This window comes from Oryx dammah, unplaced genomic scaffold (assembly GCF_014754425.2).
Source record: "Oryx dammah isolate SB20612 unplaced genomic scaffold, SCBI_Odam_1.1 HiC_scaffold_6, whole genome shotgun sequence".
Taxonomy (NCBI): Eukaryota; Metazoa; Chordata; class Mammalia; order Artiodactyla; family Bovidae; genus Oryx; species Oryx dammah.
Window position 1 is genome coordinate 24,590,762 of NW_024070190.1, and position 20,682 is coordinate 24,611,443.

General features: G+C 42.4%; 1 protein-coding gene across 2 annotated transcripts; it reads left to right on the plus strand.

Annotated features, from left to right (window-relative positions):
• Positions 1-10,089: 10,089 nt before the first annotated feature.
• Positions 10,090-19,241, plus strand: TMEM254 (transmembrane protein 254). 2 transcript variants are annotated; one of them, XM_040242605.1, is made up of 5 exons: positions 10,118-10,277; positions 10,517-10,636; positions 11,580-11,683; positions 11,863-11,922; positions 17,547-19,241. In XM_040242605.1, exons 1-5 carry the CDS (start codon positions 10,188-10,190, stop codon positions 17,665-17,667), a joined length of 495 nt encoding a protein of 164 aa, XP_040098539.1. In that variant the 5' UTR covers positions 10,118-10,187; the 3' UTR covers positions 17,668-19,241. The 2 variants fall into 2 exon arrangements, with proteins under 2 accessions (XP_040098540.1, XP_040098539.1); XM_040242606.1 differs by lacking the exon at positions 10,517-10,636 and having other exon boundaries at positions 10,090-10,277.
• The last annotated feature ends 1,441 nt before the right edge of the window (positions 19,242-20,682 follow it).

A 20,682-nucleotide genomic window follows, 5' to 3' on the forward strand; every position in this document is an offset into this window, starting at 1 on the left:
TCGCTCAGTCGTGTCCGACTCTTTCCGACCCCCTGCAGCGAAGCACGTCAGGCCTTCCTGTCCATCACCAACTCCCGGAGTTCACTCAGACTCACGTCCATCGAGTCAGTGATGCCATCCAGCCATCTCATCCTCTGTCATCCCCTTCTCCTCCTCCCTCCAATCCCTCCCAGCATCAGAGTCTTTTCCAATGAGTCAACTCTTTGCATGAGGTGGCCAAAGTACTGGAGTTTCAGCTTTAGCATCATTCCTTCCAAAGAAATCCCAGGGCTGATCTCCTTCAGAATAGACTGGTTGGATCTCCTTGCAGTCCAAGGGACTCTCAAGAGTCTTCTCCAACACCACAGTTCAAAAGCATCAATTCTTGGGCGCTCAGCCTTCTTCACAGTCCAACTCTCACATCCATACATGACCACAGGAAAAACCATAGCCTTGACTAGACGGACCTTAGTCGGCAAAGTAATGTCTCTGCTTTTGAATATATTATCTAGGTTGGTCATAACTTTTCTTCCAAGGAGTAAGCGTCTTTTAATTTCATGGCTGCAGTCACCATCTGCAGTGATTTTGGAGCCCAAAAAAATAAAGTCTGACACTGTTTCCACTGTTTCCCCATCTATTTCCCACGAAGTGATTGGACTGGATGCCATGATCTTCATTTTCTGAATGTTGAGCTTTAAGCCAACTTTTTCACTCTCCTCTTTCACTTTCATCAAGAGGCTTTTTAGTTCCTCCTCACTTTCTGCCATAAGGGTGGTGTCATCTGCATATCTGAGGTGATTGATATTTCTCCCGGCAATCTTGATTCCAGCTTGTGTTTTTTCCAGTCCAGTGTTTCTCATGATGTAATCTGCATAGATGTTTAATAAGCAGGGTGACAATATACAGCCTTGACGTACTCCTTTTCCTATTTGGAACCAGTCTGTTGTTTCATGTCCAGTTCTAACTGTTGCTTCCTGACCTGCATATAGGTTTCTCAAGAGGCAGGTCAGGTGGTCTGGTATTAGCATAGTCAATGAAGCAGATGTTTTTATGGAATTCCCTTGCTTTTTCTATGATCCAAAGGATGTTGACAATTTGACCTCTGGTTCCTCTGCCTTTTCTAAATCCAGCTTGTACATCTGGAAGTTCTTGGTTCACATGCTGCTGAAGACTAGCTTGAAGGATTTTGAGCATTACTTTGCTAGCATGTAACACCTAGTAGTAGTAGTAGGCCAATATAATGGGGGAATGGAAGGAAGTATCTTATTTTTGGTTTACTTTGCACCTCCCAAATTGTCATTAAGATTGACAACCTTTTAATATTCCCTGGACATTCAAGTTTCCTTTTGAAGAATTTCCATTTCTTATCTTTTATTCATTTGTCTATTATACATATTGAAGAATTCCTTCTTCCAGGTCTTTCAACTTTATTTATTGTGCCTTTCATAAGAACAAAGTTGTTTTTTTTTAAGAATGAAACTTTAAATTGATATGCAGTTAAATTTTGTATCTCTCTATTGCGTGTAACTTTAATATAATACTAGGAAGTCCTTTTCCCCATTCTCTAAGATTGTAAAACTCTTCTCCCACATTTTCTTTACTGTTTTCAAGCTTTAGGTCATTAATCCACCCAAAGGGGCGAGAAAAAGATAAAATGTAAAGGGTTGAGAGATTTCTCTGTCAACCCAGAGGGGATGATGATATAGGATACCTGGAGGATAAATTAGCTAACCAGTCCATTCTGAAGGAGATCAGCCCTGGGATTTCTTTGGAAGGAATGATGCTAAACCTGAAACTCCAGTACTTTGGCCACCTCATGAGAAGAGTTGACTCATTGGAAAAGACAGTGATGCTGGGAGGGATTGGGGGCAGGAGGAGAAGGGGACAACCGAGGATGAGATGGCTGGATGGCATCACGCACTCGATGGACGTGAGTCTGAGCGAACTCTGGGAGATGGTGATGGACAGGAAGGCCTGGAGTGCTGCGATTCATGGGGTCGCAGAGTCGGACACGACTGAGCGACTGAACCGAACCGAACCGAACCTATCACATGGGGAGTGGGTGAGTTATACAGAGGAGAATCTCCAGTTGACATCTTCAGTTGACTGTTAGTTTCTTATGGATTGACATAAACTACTCATGTGTGAGTAAAGATCTTCTTGGTAGTTTCTTCTGGATTCCTTATGTGTGCATAATGGGTTAATGGTAAGACCCTTTGATCCTGTCTGTCCTACTCTTACCTTCCACAATAAGAGTCACAGGAATGCTAAGTAACCTGCTGGGCTCAGAGAAAAATGGTGGAAAATATGAAACCTGGCTTCCAATAGTCCTTTGACCCAAGCCAATTTTCCTCTTCAATAACATCTATTGTAACATGACTTGTTTTTCTGATAACTTCCTCACTGCAGATTTAACACCTGAAGAGAAGTACTGAAAAACAACAACAACAGTTTAAAATCAGGGAATTCTTGAAAAGTTTTGGTAAGGTAAAGGATTAGAACTATACTTCTGGAAGATTATTCTGTCGTTTATAGGTCAAATTTGAGAAAGAGATCATTGAAGTGGTAGAACATACCTCACTTGGGATGACCCAGGGAAGCAGTAAAAATAAAACCATGGTTTTGTAACTAGCAAGGCTTCATATGCCTGTGGCATAGAAAGCCAAATTCTGGCAGCAGGTGTTTGCATCAAAGTCAGGATTTATTGCAGGGTGTCAAGCAACAGAATGGGGGACAAGACTCAGGTCCACTCCAATTGGTCTTTGAGTGAGGGATTTTTAAAATGGAAGAACAAAGACGGTGGGATTAATCATCATTTTTTGATAGTTCTGTGACATTTCTTAATCATAGTTTTGGGAGTCAGGATGTCTCTGGCTTATGATTCTCTGGCCAAGTGATCCATGACTCTGGGGTCTGTTATCTCATCTTATCCTGAAGAAAAAACTTGAGTTTGTATGTTAATGGTGAAATCTACAACAGCAATTTTAGTCATCTGACTCTGGTTGGTTAGTGTTCAACTACCTCAGCACTGAGGTCAGAAGAGACAAGAAAGGGAAGTTTTGGATAGAGAAATTAATCATAAATTCAGTATCTTGTAATAACCTGTAATGGAAAGGAATCTAAGAAAGAATATATATGTAAATATATAATATATATTCAGGTAGATATATATGTGAATCACTTTGCTGTACACTTGAAACTAATACAACACTGTACATTAACTATATTTCAATAAACATTTAAATTAAAAAAATCATAAATTCAGTAAAGAAACTTGGTTTTAGAAGGACTCAGCTTCAGTGTAATCCAGAAGGATTATGTTACTAAATCAACACAACTCTTGACAGATGACTAGATATGAAGGCAGCCAAGTGGAAGAGTCTGGGTGTCTGCAGGAAGGATGATACTATTAATGTAAATAGGGGCGTCTTGGTGAGGATTGATTCTGTGGATAATAGTGGACTCCTTGTCTTTAAAATACAATGCCTGCATTGGCAGGCAGATTCTTTACCACTGAGTCACCAGGGAAGCCCCCACAAAAGCTTTCAAAGCCCAGGTGAAACCATCTTTCTCTCCTGAGTCTAAGCAGAACACTTCTTGGTTTGATGTGTCACTTCACACTGATGAAGCCAGCCCTTAGCACAAGGGCCTGGCACACATGCCAAAGGGTCAGTAATATTAGTAACTCATAAAACACTCTGCATGTGTCTGCTCAGCCATATCTGACTCTTTGCAACCCCATGGACTGTAGCCCACCAGGCTCCTCTGTCCTTGGAATTTTTCAGGCAAGGATTCTGGAGTGTTTTGCCATTTCGTGCTCCAGGGAATCCTGGGTCCAGGTCTCAGGGGTCAGACCCACGTCTCTTGCATCTCCTGCATTGGCAGGTGAATTCTTTACCACTGCACCACTTGGGAAGCCCATAAAGTACTATGGGCCAGACACTTTTGTGAGAGCTATTGACTGAAAGAAGCACAATGTAAGAGCCATGAGTTGAGTTTATTTAGTGTTTTACTGAGGACTATAGACAAAGAGACAGCCTTTCAGATAGCTCTGAGGAGGTTGGGGGAGAGGCCAGCACACATGATTTCAGCTAAAGAATACATGCAATTAAGCATACGTCCCAGTAGAAGGTTACTGATAGTTACAGTTCAGTTCAGTTCAGTTCAGTTCAGTCGCTCAGTCATGTCCAACTCTTTGTGACCCCATGAATCGCAGCACGCCAGGCCTCCCTGTCCATCACCATCTCCCGGAGTTCACTCAGACTCACATCCATCGAGTCCGTGATGCCATCCAGCCATCTCATCCTCTGTCGTCCCCTTCTCCTGCCCTCAATCCCTCCCAGCATCAGAGTCTTTTCCAATGAGTCAACTCTTTGCATGAGGTGGCCAAAGTACCGGAGCTTCAGCTTTAGCATCATTGCTTCCAAAGAAATCCCAGGGCTGATCTCCTTCAGAATGGACTGGTTGGATCTCTTTGCAGTCCAAGGGACTCTCAAGAGTCTTCTCCAACACCACAGTTCAAAAGCATCAATTCTTCGGTGCTCACCTTTCTTCACAGTCCAACTCTCACATCCATACATGACCAAAGGAAAAACCATAGCCTTGACTAGACGGACCTTAGTCGGCAAAGTAATGTCTCTGCTTTTGAATATATTATCTAGATTGGTCATAACTTTTAGGAACAAATATCTCAGTTAATGATTGTAGTGTTTTTTTAAGTATGTGAAGATGCAAGAATTCAAATTCATAATTTTTTTTCCCATTCAGTTCAGTTGCTGTTGTGACCAACTCTTTGCAACCCTATGAACCGCAGCATGCCAGGCCTCCAGGCCTCCCTGTCCATCACCAGCTCCCGAAGTCCACCCAAACCCATGTCTATTAAGTTGGTGATGACATCCAACCATCTCATCCTCTGTCATCCCCTTCTCCTCCTGCCTTCAATCTTTCCCAGCATCAGGGTCTTTTCTTTTCTTTATAACAGAATTTTTTTTTTTTTTACTTTACACTATTGTATGGGTTTTGCCATACATCAACATGAATCCGCCATGGGTGTACACGTGTTCCCCATCCTGAACGCCCCTCCCACCTCCCTCCCCATACCATCCCTCTGGGTCATTCCAGTGCACCAGTCCCAAGCATCCTGGATCCTGCATCAAACCTGGACTGGCGATTAGTTTCACATATGATATTATACATGTTTCAAAGCCATTCTCCCAAATCATCCCACCCTCTCCCTCTCCCACAGAGTCCAAAAGACTGTTCTATACATCTGTGTCTCTTTTGCTGTCTCGCATACAGGGTTATCGTTACCATCTTTCTAAATTCCATATATATGTGTTAGTATACTGAATTGATGTTTTTCTTTCTGGCTTACTTCACTCTCTATAATAGGCTCCAGTTTCATCCACCTCATTAGAACTGATTCAAATGTATTCTTTTTAATGGCTGAGTAATACTCCATTGTGTATATGTACCACAGCTTTCTTATCCATTCATCTGCTGATGGACATCTAGGGTCTTTTCAAATGAGTCAGCTCTTCGCATCAGGTGGCCAAAGTACTGGAGTTTCAGCCTCAGCATCAGTCCTTCCAATGAACTCCCAGGACTGATCTCCTTTAGGATGGACTGGTTGGATCTCCTTGCAGTCCAAGGGATGCTCAAGAGTCTTCTCCAACACCACAGTTCAAAAGCATCAATTCTTCGGTGCTCAGCCTTCTTCACAGTCCAACTCTCACATCCATACATGACTACTGGAAAAACCATAGCCTTGACTAGACTGACCTTTGTTGGCAAAGTAATGTCTCTGCTTTTTAATATGCTTTCTAGGTTGGTGACAACTTTCCTTCCAAGGGGTAAGCGTTTCAATTTCATGGCTGCAGTCAACATCTGCAGTGATTTTGGAGCCCCCCAAAAAAGGTCAGCCACTGTTTCCCCATCTATTTCCCATGAAGTGATGGGACCAGATGCCATGATCTTTGTTTTCTGAATGTTAAGCTTTAAGCCAAATTTTTCACTCTCCTCTTTCATTTTCATCAAGAGGCTCTTTAGTTCCTCTTCACTTTCTGCCATAAGGGTAGTGTCATCTGCATATCTGAAGTTATTGATATTTCTCCAAGAAATCTTGATTCCAGCTTGTACTTTATCCAGCCCAGCGTTTCTCATGATGTACTCTGCATGTAAGTTAAATAAGCCAGGTGACGATATACAGCCTTGATGTACTCCTTTTCCTATTTGGAACCAGTCTGTTGTTCCATGTCCAGTTCTAACTGTTGCTTCCTGACCCGCATACAGGTTTCTCAAGAGGCAGGTCAAGTGGTCTGGTATTCCCATCTCTTTCAGAATTTTCCACAGTTTATTGTGATCCACACAGTCAAAGGTTTTCTCCTGGAAATATATCTAATTATCTAATGGCCTGTTTTGCCTGTTTCCTCAAAGCACTAAGTGGATCATCATGTTCTTCATCCTCAATTCCTTTTAGGTCAGCAACTGCAGTGATCCTTGTATAGCTGGATGATGGGCAACATTTTGTTTTACAGTGCTTTTATTACAAGTTCTGATATTTAATTCATCCACATCTCTGAGGTAGGAACCAATATGTCCCTACTTCACAGATAAAGAAACTAAGGCATAAATGGGTTAGATAATAGTCTCAGCTTGGAAAAGACCCTGATGCTGGCAATGACTGAAAGCAGGAGGAGAAGTGGGCAACAGAGAGTGAAATGATTGGATGGCATCACCACCTCAATGGACATGAGAATGAGCAAATTCCAGGAGACAATGAATGACAGGGGAGCCTGGCATGCTGCTGTTGTAGCCACGCATTTCAGGAAACAAACTCACTCAGAAGGACAGTGCGGATGGTGGAGTGCAGTTTATTACACCTGCAGGCCCAAGGCAGAGTCTCCTCTTAGCCAAGGACCTCGACCAGTTTTTATGAAAACCTTATATACCCTAAGTGTGCGTGCCCAAACCCACCTCCCCACATTCCCTGAAACTAGCCTGAACAAAGGAAAAGAAAGATATAATCAAAGTTAATCTGTGATTCATATGCCTTAAGCCTAGGTAGTTAACAATGGACAATTATCAATAGGCCTGTGGTCATACCCCAATAAGAATAATAGAATTTATGATTCTATTCGGTTACACAGATAATTAGGGTATTCTTTTAGGTGACGGAGAGTCTAGGTACGAGCTCTGGGGCTGTTCCATTGACTGTGGGGGGTGGGGGTCTGGTTTTCCAGCTGGTATGCCATTTCCATAGATCTGGGCATATAGCTCAAAGTCCATAGTCCAGCACAAGATGAAGTCCTGCTTTCAAGATGGAGCCTGTTCTGTTTCCTCCTTCACTGCAGTCCATGGGGTCACAAAGAGTTGTACACAACTTAGTGACTGAAAAACACGCTTACACAAAATGTTAATGGCAGAGCTAGGACTTAAACTGTTTCCCTGGTAGCTCAGCTAGTAAAGAATTCGGCTGCAATGCAGGAGACCCCCAGTTCAATTCCAGGGTCAGGAAGATCCGCTGGAAAAGGGATACGCTACCCACTCCAATATTCTTGGGCTTCCCTGGTGACTCAAGTGGTAAAATATCTGCCTGCAATGCAGGAGACCTGGGTTCAATCCCTGGCTTGGGAAGATCCCCTGGAGAAGGAAACAGCTATCCACTCCAGGATTCTAGGGAACAGCTACCCACTCCAGGATTCCGGCCTAGAGAATTCCATGAACTGTACAGTCCAAGGGGGTTGCAAAGAGTTGGACACAACTAAGCTACCTTTTCACTTTTACTTTCTATCTGTTCACCAACATTGCTCATAAGAGCTGTGCCATATGGATCCATACATCTTTAGTAATGAAGAGGAAGGGCATTACTTCTGTTGACCCAAAACAAATTAGACTGCCATATATTTCTCCAGGAAAGAGATTTATTCCAGGATCAGCAGAGAATTACTATTTGGGGTCTGCAATCATGTGAACAACAACACAAGCTGCTGCCACCCCACCAAAGGGAAGAACACTTTTAAGAAGAAAAGGATGTTGGGAAAGCTGTAGAAAACAGAATCCATGGGTTTTATTTGGCTGAGTCCTTGCCAGGAAAGAAGATTGGTCTTCCTATCAGCCTCTGCTAGACTCCCAAGGTGTGAGAGTGCCCCCTGTCAGTATCCCAAGTCTATTTAATTGTGGTTTCTATTTATTATTAACTTTTTACATTCCCCACAGAGCACAGTAGAGCTTAAGTTCAAAAATTAACCCCATAGTGAATAGGATACAGAGCCCAGAAATAAACCCATGCACCTATGGTAACAAAAGAGGCAAGACCACGCAACGTTGGAAAGACAGTCTCTTCAACAAATGGTGCTGAGAAAACTGGACAGTTACATGTAAAGAAAAAGAAAATAGATCATTCTTGAACACCATACACAAAAATAAGCTCAAAATGGATTGAAGACCTAAATGTGAGACCAGACACTATAATACTTCTAGAGGAAAACAAAGGCAGAGCACTCTGACACAAATTGCAGCAATATCTTTCTCAATCCATCTCCTAGAATAATGGAAATAAAAACAAACAAATGCCACCTACTGAAAAACTTCTGCATAACAAAGGAAACAATAAACAAAATGAAAAGACAACCTACAGATGGGGAGAAAATAGTCGCAAATGATGTGACCAACAGGGGATTAGTCTCCAAAATTTACAAACAGCTCACGATGCTTAACAGCAGACAGAAGACCTAAATAGACATTTCTCCAAATAAGAGATACAGGTGGCCAAGAGGCACGTGAAAAAATGTTCAACATGGCTAATTATTCAGTTCAGTTGCTCAGTCATGTCTGACTCTTTGCGACCCCATAAATCGCAGCATGCCAGGCCTCCCTGTCCATCACCATCTCCAGGAGTTCACTCAGACTCACGTCCATCGAGTCCGTGATGCCATCCAGCCATCTCATCCTCAGTCGTCCCTTTCTCCTCCTGCCCCCAATCCCTCCCAGCATCAGAGTCTTTTCCAATGAGTCAACTCTTCACATGAGGTGGCCAAAGTACTGGAGCTTCAGCTTTAGCATTATTCCTTCCAAAGAAATCCCAGGGCTGATCTCCTTCAGAATGGACTGGTTGGATCTCCTTGCAGTCCAAGGGACTCTCAAGAGTCTTCTCCAACACCACAGTTCAAAAGCATCAATTCTTCGGCGCTCAGCCTTCTTCACAGTCCAACTCTCACATCCATACATGACCACTGGAAAAACCATAGCCTTGATTAGACAGACCTTAGTCGGCAAAGTAATATCTCTGCTTTTGAATATATTAGCGAAATGAAAATCAAAACTACAATGAGATATCACCTCACACCAGCCAGAATGGCAATCATCAAAAATCCACAAACAATAAATGCTGGTGAGGGAGTGGAGAGAAGGGAATCCTCCCACAATGTTTGGGGAGGATGTAAATCCTCCCACAATGTTGGAGGGGATTTCCAGCCACTATGGAGAACAGTACGCAGATTCCTTTTAAAAAATCTACAACTAGAGTTACCATATGATACAATCCTACTCTGGCATGTGTCTGGAGAAAAACATGATCCAAAAGGATACACACAGCACTGCAGCACCATTTGCAATAGCCAAGACATGGAAGCAATCTAAATGTCCGTCGACAGAGGAAGGATGAATATGTACGTAAATACAGCGGAATGTGAAGTCATTAAAAATGAAATAATGCCATTTGCAGCAACATGGCTGGACTTACAGATTGTCATACTGAGTGAAGTAAGTCAGAGAGGGAGAAATATCACTGGACATCACTTATATGTGGAATCTAAAAAGAAATGATACAAATGAACTTACTTACAAAACAGATTGAGACTCACAGACTTAGAGAACACCTGAAAGTATCACAATATTGTTACTCAGCTATCTACACCCCAATACAAAATAAAAAGTTAAAAACTAGACCCATAGTTATCAGAAGCATAACGCACCATCTCTTTCAACACCATTACTTTAAGCTCCGGAAACTCAGAGAAGTGCAAGATGATGACCAGCCCACCAGGCCAGAGTGGGTGGGGACTGTTTCCAAGTTTCAAGCCCACAGACCCTCCTCCCTTAGGGGAGAGAAGGGAGGAGCTTTTGCCATGGCCCCGCCCCAGCCTTGCCTTTATCTCCCAGCGCACTGCCAGTGGCCTGCCAGGCATCCCATACTGTGCGCTGCAGCGATGGGGAAGGCAAGAGGAGATGAGGCCTACTTCCAGAGAAGCAGTCTGTTGTGGGTTACTGTCATCATCCTCTCTTTTGCCTATTACACGGTAAGGACAGCGGGCCCCGAGGAAGGCTAGGCGAGGGCCTGGACTGCTGCCTGCGGGTGCAAGATCCCGCCTGGATCCGTGGAGAGGTCGCAGGCGCAGTCGCGGCTCTCGCGCGCTCTGAGCCAGGAGACTAGACTCGGGAAGAAAACGCAGGCGCACTCGTCTGTCCGCGCCTTTGGCCTGTGTTGAGATCTTGAGAAACCAGCTGCCCACGCTTTCTCTCCCCACCCTATGACTAGGTGACTAGATCTTTCAAAATGGTGGCGAAGTCGGAGGCTGGCGGGGCTGCTGCCTCCTACTTCCGTGTAGCCAGACCCCTGCCCTCGCTGGTCACGGTCCTGGTGCTGGGATATTTCGGGGTAAGGTCTAGTACGGCGCGGCGCTTTTGTTTTGGCCCGCCAGGCTCCCGTAGAGCCAGGGGCACTGGGGAGGGGGGAGGAGGGAGGTCTTGCGCTTGCGCGGCTGGCGGTTGCCTAGGTAATTGGCGTAAGCGGAAGTTTGGTGGGCTTGTTAGGTTTTCCCTTGGAAATGTTCCTGCCTTTGCGTCTCCAAGGTGAGTAGGACTTATTCGGGTCTGAGTAGAACTGAGGAGAGAAGAAAGAGGCCAAGTTGACAGTTCTAGGCCTGCCAAGTCAAGATAGAGCTTCCAAAGCAGAATGTCTGAGGCAGTTGGAATTGCTTGGAAAATGGGGATAAACCTAAAGATTGGGTAGAATTTAAGTGGTAAGAAGGGATAGAGAGGATGTGCATATTATGACATAGATGTAAAATCAAGAAGACAGTCTCTACTGAGATAAGCAGCAACTTTTTTTTGAGAGACAGAATTCATTTAAAGAATACAGTGAAAGTGAAAGTCGCTAAGTCGTGTCCTAGTCTTTGCGACTCCATGGACTGTATAGAATTCTCCAGGCCAGAATACTGGAGTGGGTAGCCTTTCCCTTCTCCAGGGGATCTTCCCAACCCAGGGACTGAACCCAGGTCTTCCGCATTGCAGGCGGATTCTTTACCAGCTGAGCCACAAGAAGATACCCAAAACAGTGGGTTGCAGACTACTACGTTGTGGAATTCAGTAAGAACAGAAGTCAGCTAATCTGGGCACTAAGTCTGATAACCGCATAGTTTCCTTAGCAGAAATCTTCCACAGAAATGGCTTTTAGAAAATAGAATTCAAGAATTGAAGCCTGTATGGCTTGGTTCAGAGTTGCTTTGGTCTGTTATTTGTTCTTGCAGAATCAGGATTATTTCATAGCCTTGGTTAAAAATACATTGAAGTGATCTAAAAGCACTCTGGTTCTCTTTCAGTGGGTGGTCTTCTGGCCTGAGAGTATTCCTTATCAGAGCCTGGGACCCCTAGGCCTCTTCACTCAGTACTTGCTGAAGCATTATCACAGCCTCGTGCATGGTTGGTAAGTAGAGCTCCAGAAATGGGATGTGGACCCCACCACTTCACTCTCCCTGGAAGGCCCATGGTTGCCTTCTAAAAGTGGTGCTCGTTCATATTAAAGCACTCTTCTTTTGGAGGTTTTTCTGTTAGATCTCATCAGCAGAGATCCAGCACCTTAAACTGGGCTGACTTTTGTTTCAGTTATTGGCTTGCCTGGATGATTCACGTGGGAGAGTCCTTGTATGCCATTGTATTGTGCAAGTAAGTGGTTTTAATCTCTTTGTTGCTTTTCTCTTGGTATCTCACATAATTTGAGTAGCCTTATTTGAATAATTCATGCGCTTGTAGGCTGAGAACACTCTCAGGATAGAGTTGAAGTCCCACACCTAATACTGAGCCTCACTCAGTACTCAGAGGGAGTACTCAGTAAATAGTTAATGAATGAATTCATTTCATTTGTATTAATGAGTCAATTAGTCATTTAATTTAGGTAATTTTTTTTCTTTTTTTCAAAAATCTCCCTGTAGCCCCAACTAGAAGGAAAGATTAGCAGGCTACCTTCTAGTTTAAAAAAGAGCTGTACTGACCTAGCCTAATGATTCTCAACCCCTGGTTTTGCAACTGAATCACCTGAGGAGCTTTCTTAAAATTCATTCGTTTGGTTTCTAGACCCAGAGATCCTAATCTGGTAGGCCTTGCTTCAGGCACAGGAATGTGGTTTTTTTTTTTTTCAAGTTCTGTAGATGATTCTGGGGTGCAATGAAAGCTAAAAGTCCTATGACTAGGCCCTACTCAGCAAATGCCAGTGTAAATAATAAATGTGAGAAAACTAGAAAAAGCTTCTCTTTACATTTAGACTTTATGTAAGCATACACAGAAAGTAAATGGTTATAGTAATGCCAGACTGCTTTACAACTGAGATTTTTTTCCTTTGGCTCAAGATTAATTACCACCTTTGTTTTTGTGGTATTACTTCTAAAAGTGGAAAATAAGATACTTTATTATGTTTTAATAATAAAAATAATTAATATTTCTTGGGTGCACACTATGCCAGACAACTGCTAACTGACTTAAATATATTATGTTACTCCACCTTCTGTTTTATTAAACAAGCTGGACTTTCTAGGAGAGGAGCATAAAGCAGCTTTGTTTTTTTACCTCTCTCCAATCCCCCGTGGATTATTGTCTGCCACTCACCCTAGCCCTGGATAAAATCTAAAGCAGGTCCACAGGTTGTTCAGTCACTATCTGATATTGTCAAGTCCAGTCAAGTTATAAAGTTATTTAAACTATGAACTTTTATCAAATTCAGTACATCTGTTCTTCAGCAAAGGCTCAGCAGGCCGCCACGGGGAAGGGTGTAATTGACGTCTTCACTCTCATTCTAACTTTGTTCCCTGCTCACTAGCAGTAGTTGCCTGTGGCCCCTTGGGGTGCCGGAAGTATATGTAAAGGAAGCGGGGCGTGATCTGCCTTGTGATCAGGCAACTGGGTGATGTTGAAGTTACATACCCATTGTTGATTCTTTCTCTCCAAAGGGTCCCTGGTGGATTTTTGAGAAACCGCTCATCACCAGGGATCTCCCTTCCACAGTTCCCTTGATGGTTCCTTCAACCTTAGTCAGCATGTCACTTGCAGTTTCCCCTTCGGGTTGATGATGTTTTCCTCTTATTTAGGTTTCTTCTGCCCTTTAGTTAGGCCTCTGGGGCGGGATTGCTTTTAAGCCCATGCACGCCAGTGCCCTTCCACAAGACCTGTAAGGCTCACAATGACAGCTTCCTTATCCCTCCATTGGGATAAATCTGCAGGTGTGTGCCGTTTCCTGCACAGCCATGGATCCTATCAGGCAGCTCTACTGGTATTTAAACTTGTGAGTCACATGTTAACCCTCCCCAAAATCACAGGGGACTCTTGTCAGGCTCTCTGAATGGTTCTTTTGAAGCTGCTTTTCAGGCTGACTTGTGATAGGAGGTGCCACAGCACCAGTACCTCTTTCTGAAAGCCTCTTCACTTCTCAATGACAGCTCAGCTTGGAAGTGTGCAGTCCAGCCCTCCAAATTACAGTGTTGGAGTACGTGACACCTATTGTGCAATTGGCATATGAAGCCTCTAATGAAAACAAAAAGACTCGAATTGAACATCCAGCTCTCCAGTTCTTTGAGAGGAAGTGGGAGAACAGGCATAGAGAGGTTAGGGCACGGTTCTCATGTTCCTGAAATCATTCATTTTGGACTAACATGTTGTAGTGTATCATTGGTCACTCTAAATCAGAGGGAATATTCCTTTCGTGAATGAATAAATACATTTACATGAAAGAGTCACTAAATGTGTTGTTGTAAGGCAGAACAAAGCAGTTTTCCTCCAATTAAATAAAAAATCATGAAGACATGCAGAACATTTGTAGCCCTCGACCCCAAATTCCACTGTCCAGCAATAGAAAGGAATTGATGAATTCCATTTAACTAGACATAAGATTGGACTGGATGTTTGACTTTATAGCCACCATATATATATACATATAGGCACAAACTCTTCTATAATTTTTTCTATTGTCATATATACCTATTTTCCCATGTCTATGCATGTAAATTGAACTCATTCATTAGTACATAATACTATATAGATGTGTCCTAATGTATTTAACAAATCTTCCTTCTGATGAACTTTTAAACCTCTAGCTTTTCTAAACTATTATAAATAATTCTGTGTGAATGAATTTCTTGTATGTCCTGGCCCACTGTGATATATATTTCACCTTTCTATTGTTTGGTGGTAGAATCTATGAATATAGTTGATGCTTGTCTACTGACCTCATAGCCAGTGACCTTGGTAAATTCATTTTTTAGTTCTAATAGTTTATCCATCTAATTATTCATCATTAATGATTTAAAAGATTCCTTTACATTTTCTAGGTACCTGGTTGCCTATAGAAATAGACAGGTTTATTTCTTCCTTTCAACTCCATATACCTTTTAAGTTTCCTTCACTGCACTAGCTAGTAAGGAAAGGTTGTTGCTGAGCAGTGAAGAGACGACGGGATTCTTGGCTTCCAGAGGAGAGGAATTCAATCTGGGGCCAGTGATAAGGCTTGCTCACTCAGAGGCTTTATTTTTGTGTAATAAAGTTTTGTTAAAGTATAAAAGAGATAGAGAAAGCTTCTGATATAGACATCAGAAGGAGGCAGAAAAAGTGCCTTCCTGCTAGCCTTTAGCAGTAAGTTATATACCTATTAGCAAGCTGTTAATTAGAGAAAGGAGATGTCTCAAAATTCAGAGTGGCACCAGGCCCTCACCCACAACATGCATTCTGACATAACATTGGCACCAGGTGAGTCATCCCAGGCCATAAAATGATTGACATGAATCTTGAAGAAAGGCAGGTTTCCAAGTAAATATACAGTTTCATTAGTATAGATTAGGAGAACAATGTATGAGTAAAACATACAGGTTTGTTGAGCCCTTATTGGTTATAGAACCAGATGCCATGATTTTAGTTTTCTGAATGTTTCTGAATGTTGAGTTTTAAGCCAACTTTTTCATCTGGTCCCATCACTTCATGGCAGATAGGTGGGGAACCAGTGGAAACAGTGACAGACTTTATTTTGGGGGACTCCAAAAATCACTGCAGATGGTGATTGCAGCCATGAAATTAAAAGATGCTTGTACCTTGGAAGAAAAGCTATGACCAACCTAGACAGCATATTAAAAAGCAGAGGCACTACTTTGCCAACAAAGGTCCATCTAGTCAAAACTATGGTTTTTCCAGTAGTCATGTATAGATGTGAGAGTTAGACTATAAAGAAAGCTGAGCGCCGAAGAATTGATGCTTTTGAACTGTGGTTTTAGAGAAGACTCTTGAGAGTCCCTTGGACATCCAGGAGATCCAGCCAGTCTATCTAAAGGAAATCAGTCCTGAATATTGGAAGGACTGATGTTGAAGCTGAAACTCCAATATTTTGACCACGTGATGCGAAGAACTGACTCATTTGAAAATACTCTGATGCTGGGAAAGATTGAAGGCAGGAGAAGGGATGACTGAGGATGAGATAGTTGGATGACATCACCGATTCAATGGACATGAGTTTGAATAAACTCTGGGAGTTGGTGATGGACAGGGAGGCCTGGCATGCAGCAGTCCATAGGGTCACAAAGAGTCGGACATGACTGAGTGAACTATCAGTTCTGAGTCTTAAGCAGAACCAACTTGAAGAAAGACAGAGTCTAGGGTAAATACATTGGAGAAGGCGATGGCACCCCACTTCAGTACTCTTGCCTGGAAAATCCCATGGATGGAGGAGCCTGGTGGGCTGCAGTCCATAGGGTCGCGAAGAGTTGGACACGACTGAGTGACTTCACTTTGACTTTTCACTTTCATGCATTGGAGAAGGAAATGGCAACCCACTCCAGTGTTCTTGCCTGGAGAATCCCAGGGATGGGGGAGCCTGGTGGGCTGCCGTCTATGGGGTAGCACAGAGTTGGAAACGACTGAAGCAACGCAGCAGCAGCAGCAGCAGGGTAAATACATAGTTCATTGACATAGCTTAAGACAAACATTTCCAGCAGAAAAACGCATTGGTTAGCTCAAAGTTTGAGAAAAGGTAAGTTTAGGTGGAACCAGGTGTCATCATGGCAACACAAAATTTTAAGAGAAACCTCTTTTTAAATTTATATAGAGAAGGGGAAAAAATATAACACTAGTAGTTTGTTTCCTGGCCATTTATGAGAGAGAGAAAAAATGTCTGACACTTGTAGCCTATTTCCTCTGTTGGAGACCCCTCGCCTTCCTGCCTGTTACCCTCTCAGTAACCCAGTTCATTGTCAACTCGAAGTGGTAATAGTAGGCATCCTGGCCTTGTAAACTTTCAACACTCTGCCTCATCTTTTTTCTAGAGTTGTATATTGTATAGATCTTCTCTATCAGATTAAAGTTCTGTTCTCTAAGTTTTCTAAGAACTTGTATTAAGAGTGGATGTTGAAATTTATCAAATGCTTTTTCTGTGTTTTTTTATGATCATACAATTTTTTTCCTTTAATCTGTTAGTATAGAAAATTATATTGTTTTTACATTAAAAAAATATATGAGACTTATTTATATAAAGATGAAACTGTAGCAAGTCAGTCACTTGAATTGGGCCATTTTCTTTTGACCTTGGTGTTAAGCAGTTTAGTTTGAATGGGTGTATAAACAGTATTTATTATTTCCATGTGCCAGACCCTTTACTAACCACTTTGTGTAACTTATCTCAAGGCGAGATAAATACTATTATTCCTGTTTTTTTAGATGAGAAAACTGAGAGTGAATGAGTGAGTGGCCCAAGGTCATGCTGGTAGTTGGCCAAGCTAGGATTTGTTTTTTGTAGTCTAGTTGATAAATCGTGTCTGACTCTTTTTGTGACTCCACAGATGGTAGCCCGCTAGGCTCCTCTGTCCAGGGGATTTTCCAGGCAAGAATACTGGAGTGGGTTTCCATTTCCTTCTCCAGGGGATCTTCTCAACCCAGGGATAGAACCTGGGTCTCCTGCACTGGCAGCAGTGAGCCACCAGGGAAGCCCAAGCTAGGATTTACCTCTAATCTGTCTTTAAAACACTTGCTTTGAAGCCATTCCAGTGATTTTTAACCCTATATGCTCATCAAATCATGTGAGAAATAGTTTCATAATATCATCCCCTAGGCAGTAGCCAGAATTTCTCAGGGAGGAGTGTATCCTCCTAAATGCATAAGGAAAACTAAAATAAATGAACTAACAATTCAAGTTAAGAAGTGGGAGGAAAGTGCAAAATAAACCCAATGAAAGTAGGTAGAAGTAATGTATTTTAAAAAATGACTCCTGTGAAACCATAACACTAAGATTCTGGTGGATAGATTTTTCTCTTTTCTCTTTTTAGGTCTAAAGGCATCACGAATACTTGGACCCAACTGCTCTGGTTCCTACAGACGTTCCTTTTTGGGATGGCATCTCTCTATTACTTGATTGCTTTTAGACCAAAACGCCAAAAACAAACTTAAAGAAGATATCCAAAAAAACTGAATCACTTTATTGTACACTTGAAACTAATATAATATTTTTATAACCAACTATACTCCAGTTTAAAAAAATTAAAAATAATTAATTAATTAAAAGAGAGAGAAAATTTAGCATATAAAGTTCCTAGGGGGAGAAAAGAAGATATTCAAAAGCTTTCCCTGTACTTTGATATTCAGCCTCATCTTTTTTGAGGGGTTCTCTAGTTATCATGATTCCCTCATCAGCTCTAGTTAAAGTTAAGTAGATAGTAGAAAAAGATTTTAGCTTTCTAATTACGCAGACTAATGTATTTGGCAAAGCACTTCCAGCTACCTTCCTGTGGTCCTTGGCTGCACTGACATTCTCCCTGTCACCTGCTTTAAGCCACATACTAAGTTTGAGATACCCTTGCTCACACCTTCTGATTAAAACACTTTACCCTTACCACCCTTACCCTTACCCTTACCATCTTATCAGCTCTCCTTTCCTCCAATTTTTTTCTACCCACTTGGGCCAAAATAGAGTGAGGCCTCCACAGCACATAATTCCACCCAGTGTTTAGACACCTGTGAGGCACACCTGTGAGGCAGGATCTTCTCTCAGGCTCCCATTTCACATTACAAAGAAAGATAAGGAAGACAAGTGCCTGGAATGGGGTGGGCTGAGCAGGGATACAGAGGACATGCTAGGAATCCAGAAGAGAGGATTGGAGAATGCCTTTTCTGCCCTCCCAGCCAGAAGTGGTGTCCCCTTTCACTCGGGCCCTCTGACACAGTGCTCTGGAGTGTGCAGGTCTGACGGCCACTTTCAGGTCAGGACCACAGCTTAGACAGCTTCGTTTTTAACCCTAACCCCTGTCCCATTGCCTCACACAGTGTTTACTCTGATTTCACTTTGCACTAGTTCAGCAGCATTCCAATTTTTATCTGAAAACTGCAGGACCTGTACAGTGTACACCTGTCTCAGAGAAAAGCACAGGACTGCCCTTGATTCCATCTTTCTGTGGGTCTCCTACAGTGTGGGAAACCTGTATCTTTCCACCCTTTCCTATTATTAATTACTTTTCTCTAGACTCTGTAGATGTGCCCCTCCTGTTCTGACTCACTCAGCCATTCCTGTTCTAGAGAGTCTAGCTCATGGTTCTCCAGCTAATGACTACCCCTCTCATTCACCTGGCTCTCTCTTATGACTATTAACTGGTTGGGGCAGAAGGGTTATTGACTGTCGCCTCTAGGAGATCGTAGGGTTCCTTTCCTGAAGGACCCCCTGCTTGCAGGTTCACTAGGAACTAGGCCTTGCTGGTTTTTTTCCATGACACAGTGCGTCATGTTATTTGTTTTAAACTAATATTGGTGAGAAACAGATCCCTCTCCCTGCTCCCCCCCAGAAAAGAGGCTCCAGGTAAAACCACAGCCATGAAAGATGGTCGACTATGAATTGCTTTTGGTGGAGAGCGACTTCTGCACAAAATTCTGGGTCTTTTCCACTGCTTCTTTTGTGATTGAGGGGTTATTAATGGTTTCAAGGATAATATGGCAGATTACTGAATAAAATGTGAATTGTATCTCCAATTAAATGCTTTTCTGGTTTGTCAGTTTTTTATTCACTGCCACACATTTGATACTTCTCTTTCTCCAACTGACTCTATTCTGGAACTATTTGTAACAGGGTTTTGTTTGTTTTTCCACTGAAAACAAAATGCAGGGGATTTCCCTGGCCACCCAGTGGCTAAGACTCTATACTCTCAATGGGCCTCCTCTATGCAGGGGGCCCAGGTTCGATCCCTGGTCAGGGAACTTCCGGGGTCCAGCCCCGGTGGATCCAGGATGATTCGAAGGTGGGGACGGCGTTGGCATCTTTGGAAAAATACATATTTAATTACAGATATATAGAGAGAGATTAGAAACGGATAGTGTAGTAGGAAAATTAGTGGAGAAGAGGCTGAATCCAGATGGGAATTCAGCCAGAGAAATGGGAGCAAGAAAGAAACGACATGGGGGAATCAGTCTTTCCGGAAACTGATCCGATTTCTTTATTTTGAGGTTGGCTTATATACCTTTTGTTACACATAGGGATGAATACAGAATCACGTGGGGGTCAGCAGTCCTGACCTTTATCAAAATCAGGTGCTTCACATAAATGTATAAAAAAAAGGTCTTAGGGACATTACATCATCTTCTGGCCATGAGTGAGACCTGCTGACATTTTATGATCCTTTATTTCTAATAACCAAAAAACTTATTTCTTCCAAGGGTGTTTTCTCTTAAACCAGGCACCACCCTCCAAATAAAGTTGCATTCCTATAGGATGAGGGTATAGTGAGTTACAATCAAGAAAGGAATTTATTTAACCCAAGGTTAACATGATTAATCTTAAAGGTTAATACTTATTTCTCCTATATGCTTAAAGGTTAATACTTATTTCTCCTATATGTTAGTTATATTCATTATAAGGGCAGGGAACATGGAGATTTAGCAGCAAACATCAGCCCAACAAATGAAAATCCTTTCACCAATGCTCCCCTTAAGATCTATTTAGTCTTAAGATAGTGATAAAGTTACATTTTTACATAGCAAGGACACAGTGATTTATAACAAAGTACAGTGATCTATTACAAAAGAGAAAATTCATTAACTCAAAAAGTCTAGTATTGCTAACCTTAAAAACTACTATATTTCCTTTTCTATATTCCAAATACATTGATGAATATATTCCCAGGTGCCTAAGGATATGGAGGCCTGGCGGCAATCATTGACTCAATGACTCATTACTCATTACTCCTTCTCTGAGAGAAACGGTGATGGGGGAGAGCCCCCCGTAAAGTCAGAGGCGTAGGTGAGAGCATAAAACAGACTCTGGTTTTGGGGTAGATGCTCGGGAACAGGGGGTTTCCTGAGGCTTGATCACGCCTTTGCGTATGCCACGCCTCCTTCCTTGTGACCTTTGCCCTGAGCAGAGTTCCTCACGCTGGCTCCCGACAGGGAACTAGATCCTGCATGCCACAGCTAAGATCCTTG

What these genes read in the sequence shown, in the direction of transcription:
- TMEM254 (XM_040242605.1), top strand. Translation starts at nt 10,188, where the DNA reads ATGGGGAAGGCAAGAGGAGATGAGGCCTACTTCCAGAGAAGCAGTCTG. An exon ending in TCTCTTTTGCCTATTACACG is followed by an intron (nt 10,278 to 10,516) that starts GTAAGGACAGCG and finishes CCCTATGACTAG; the next exon opens with GTGACTAGATCTTTCAAAAT. An exon ending in CACAGCCTCGTGCATGGTTG is followed by an intron (nt 11,684 to 11,862) that starts GTAAGTAGAGCT and finishes CTTTTGTTTCAG; the next exon opens with TTATTGGCTTGCCTGGATGA.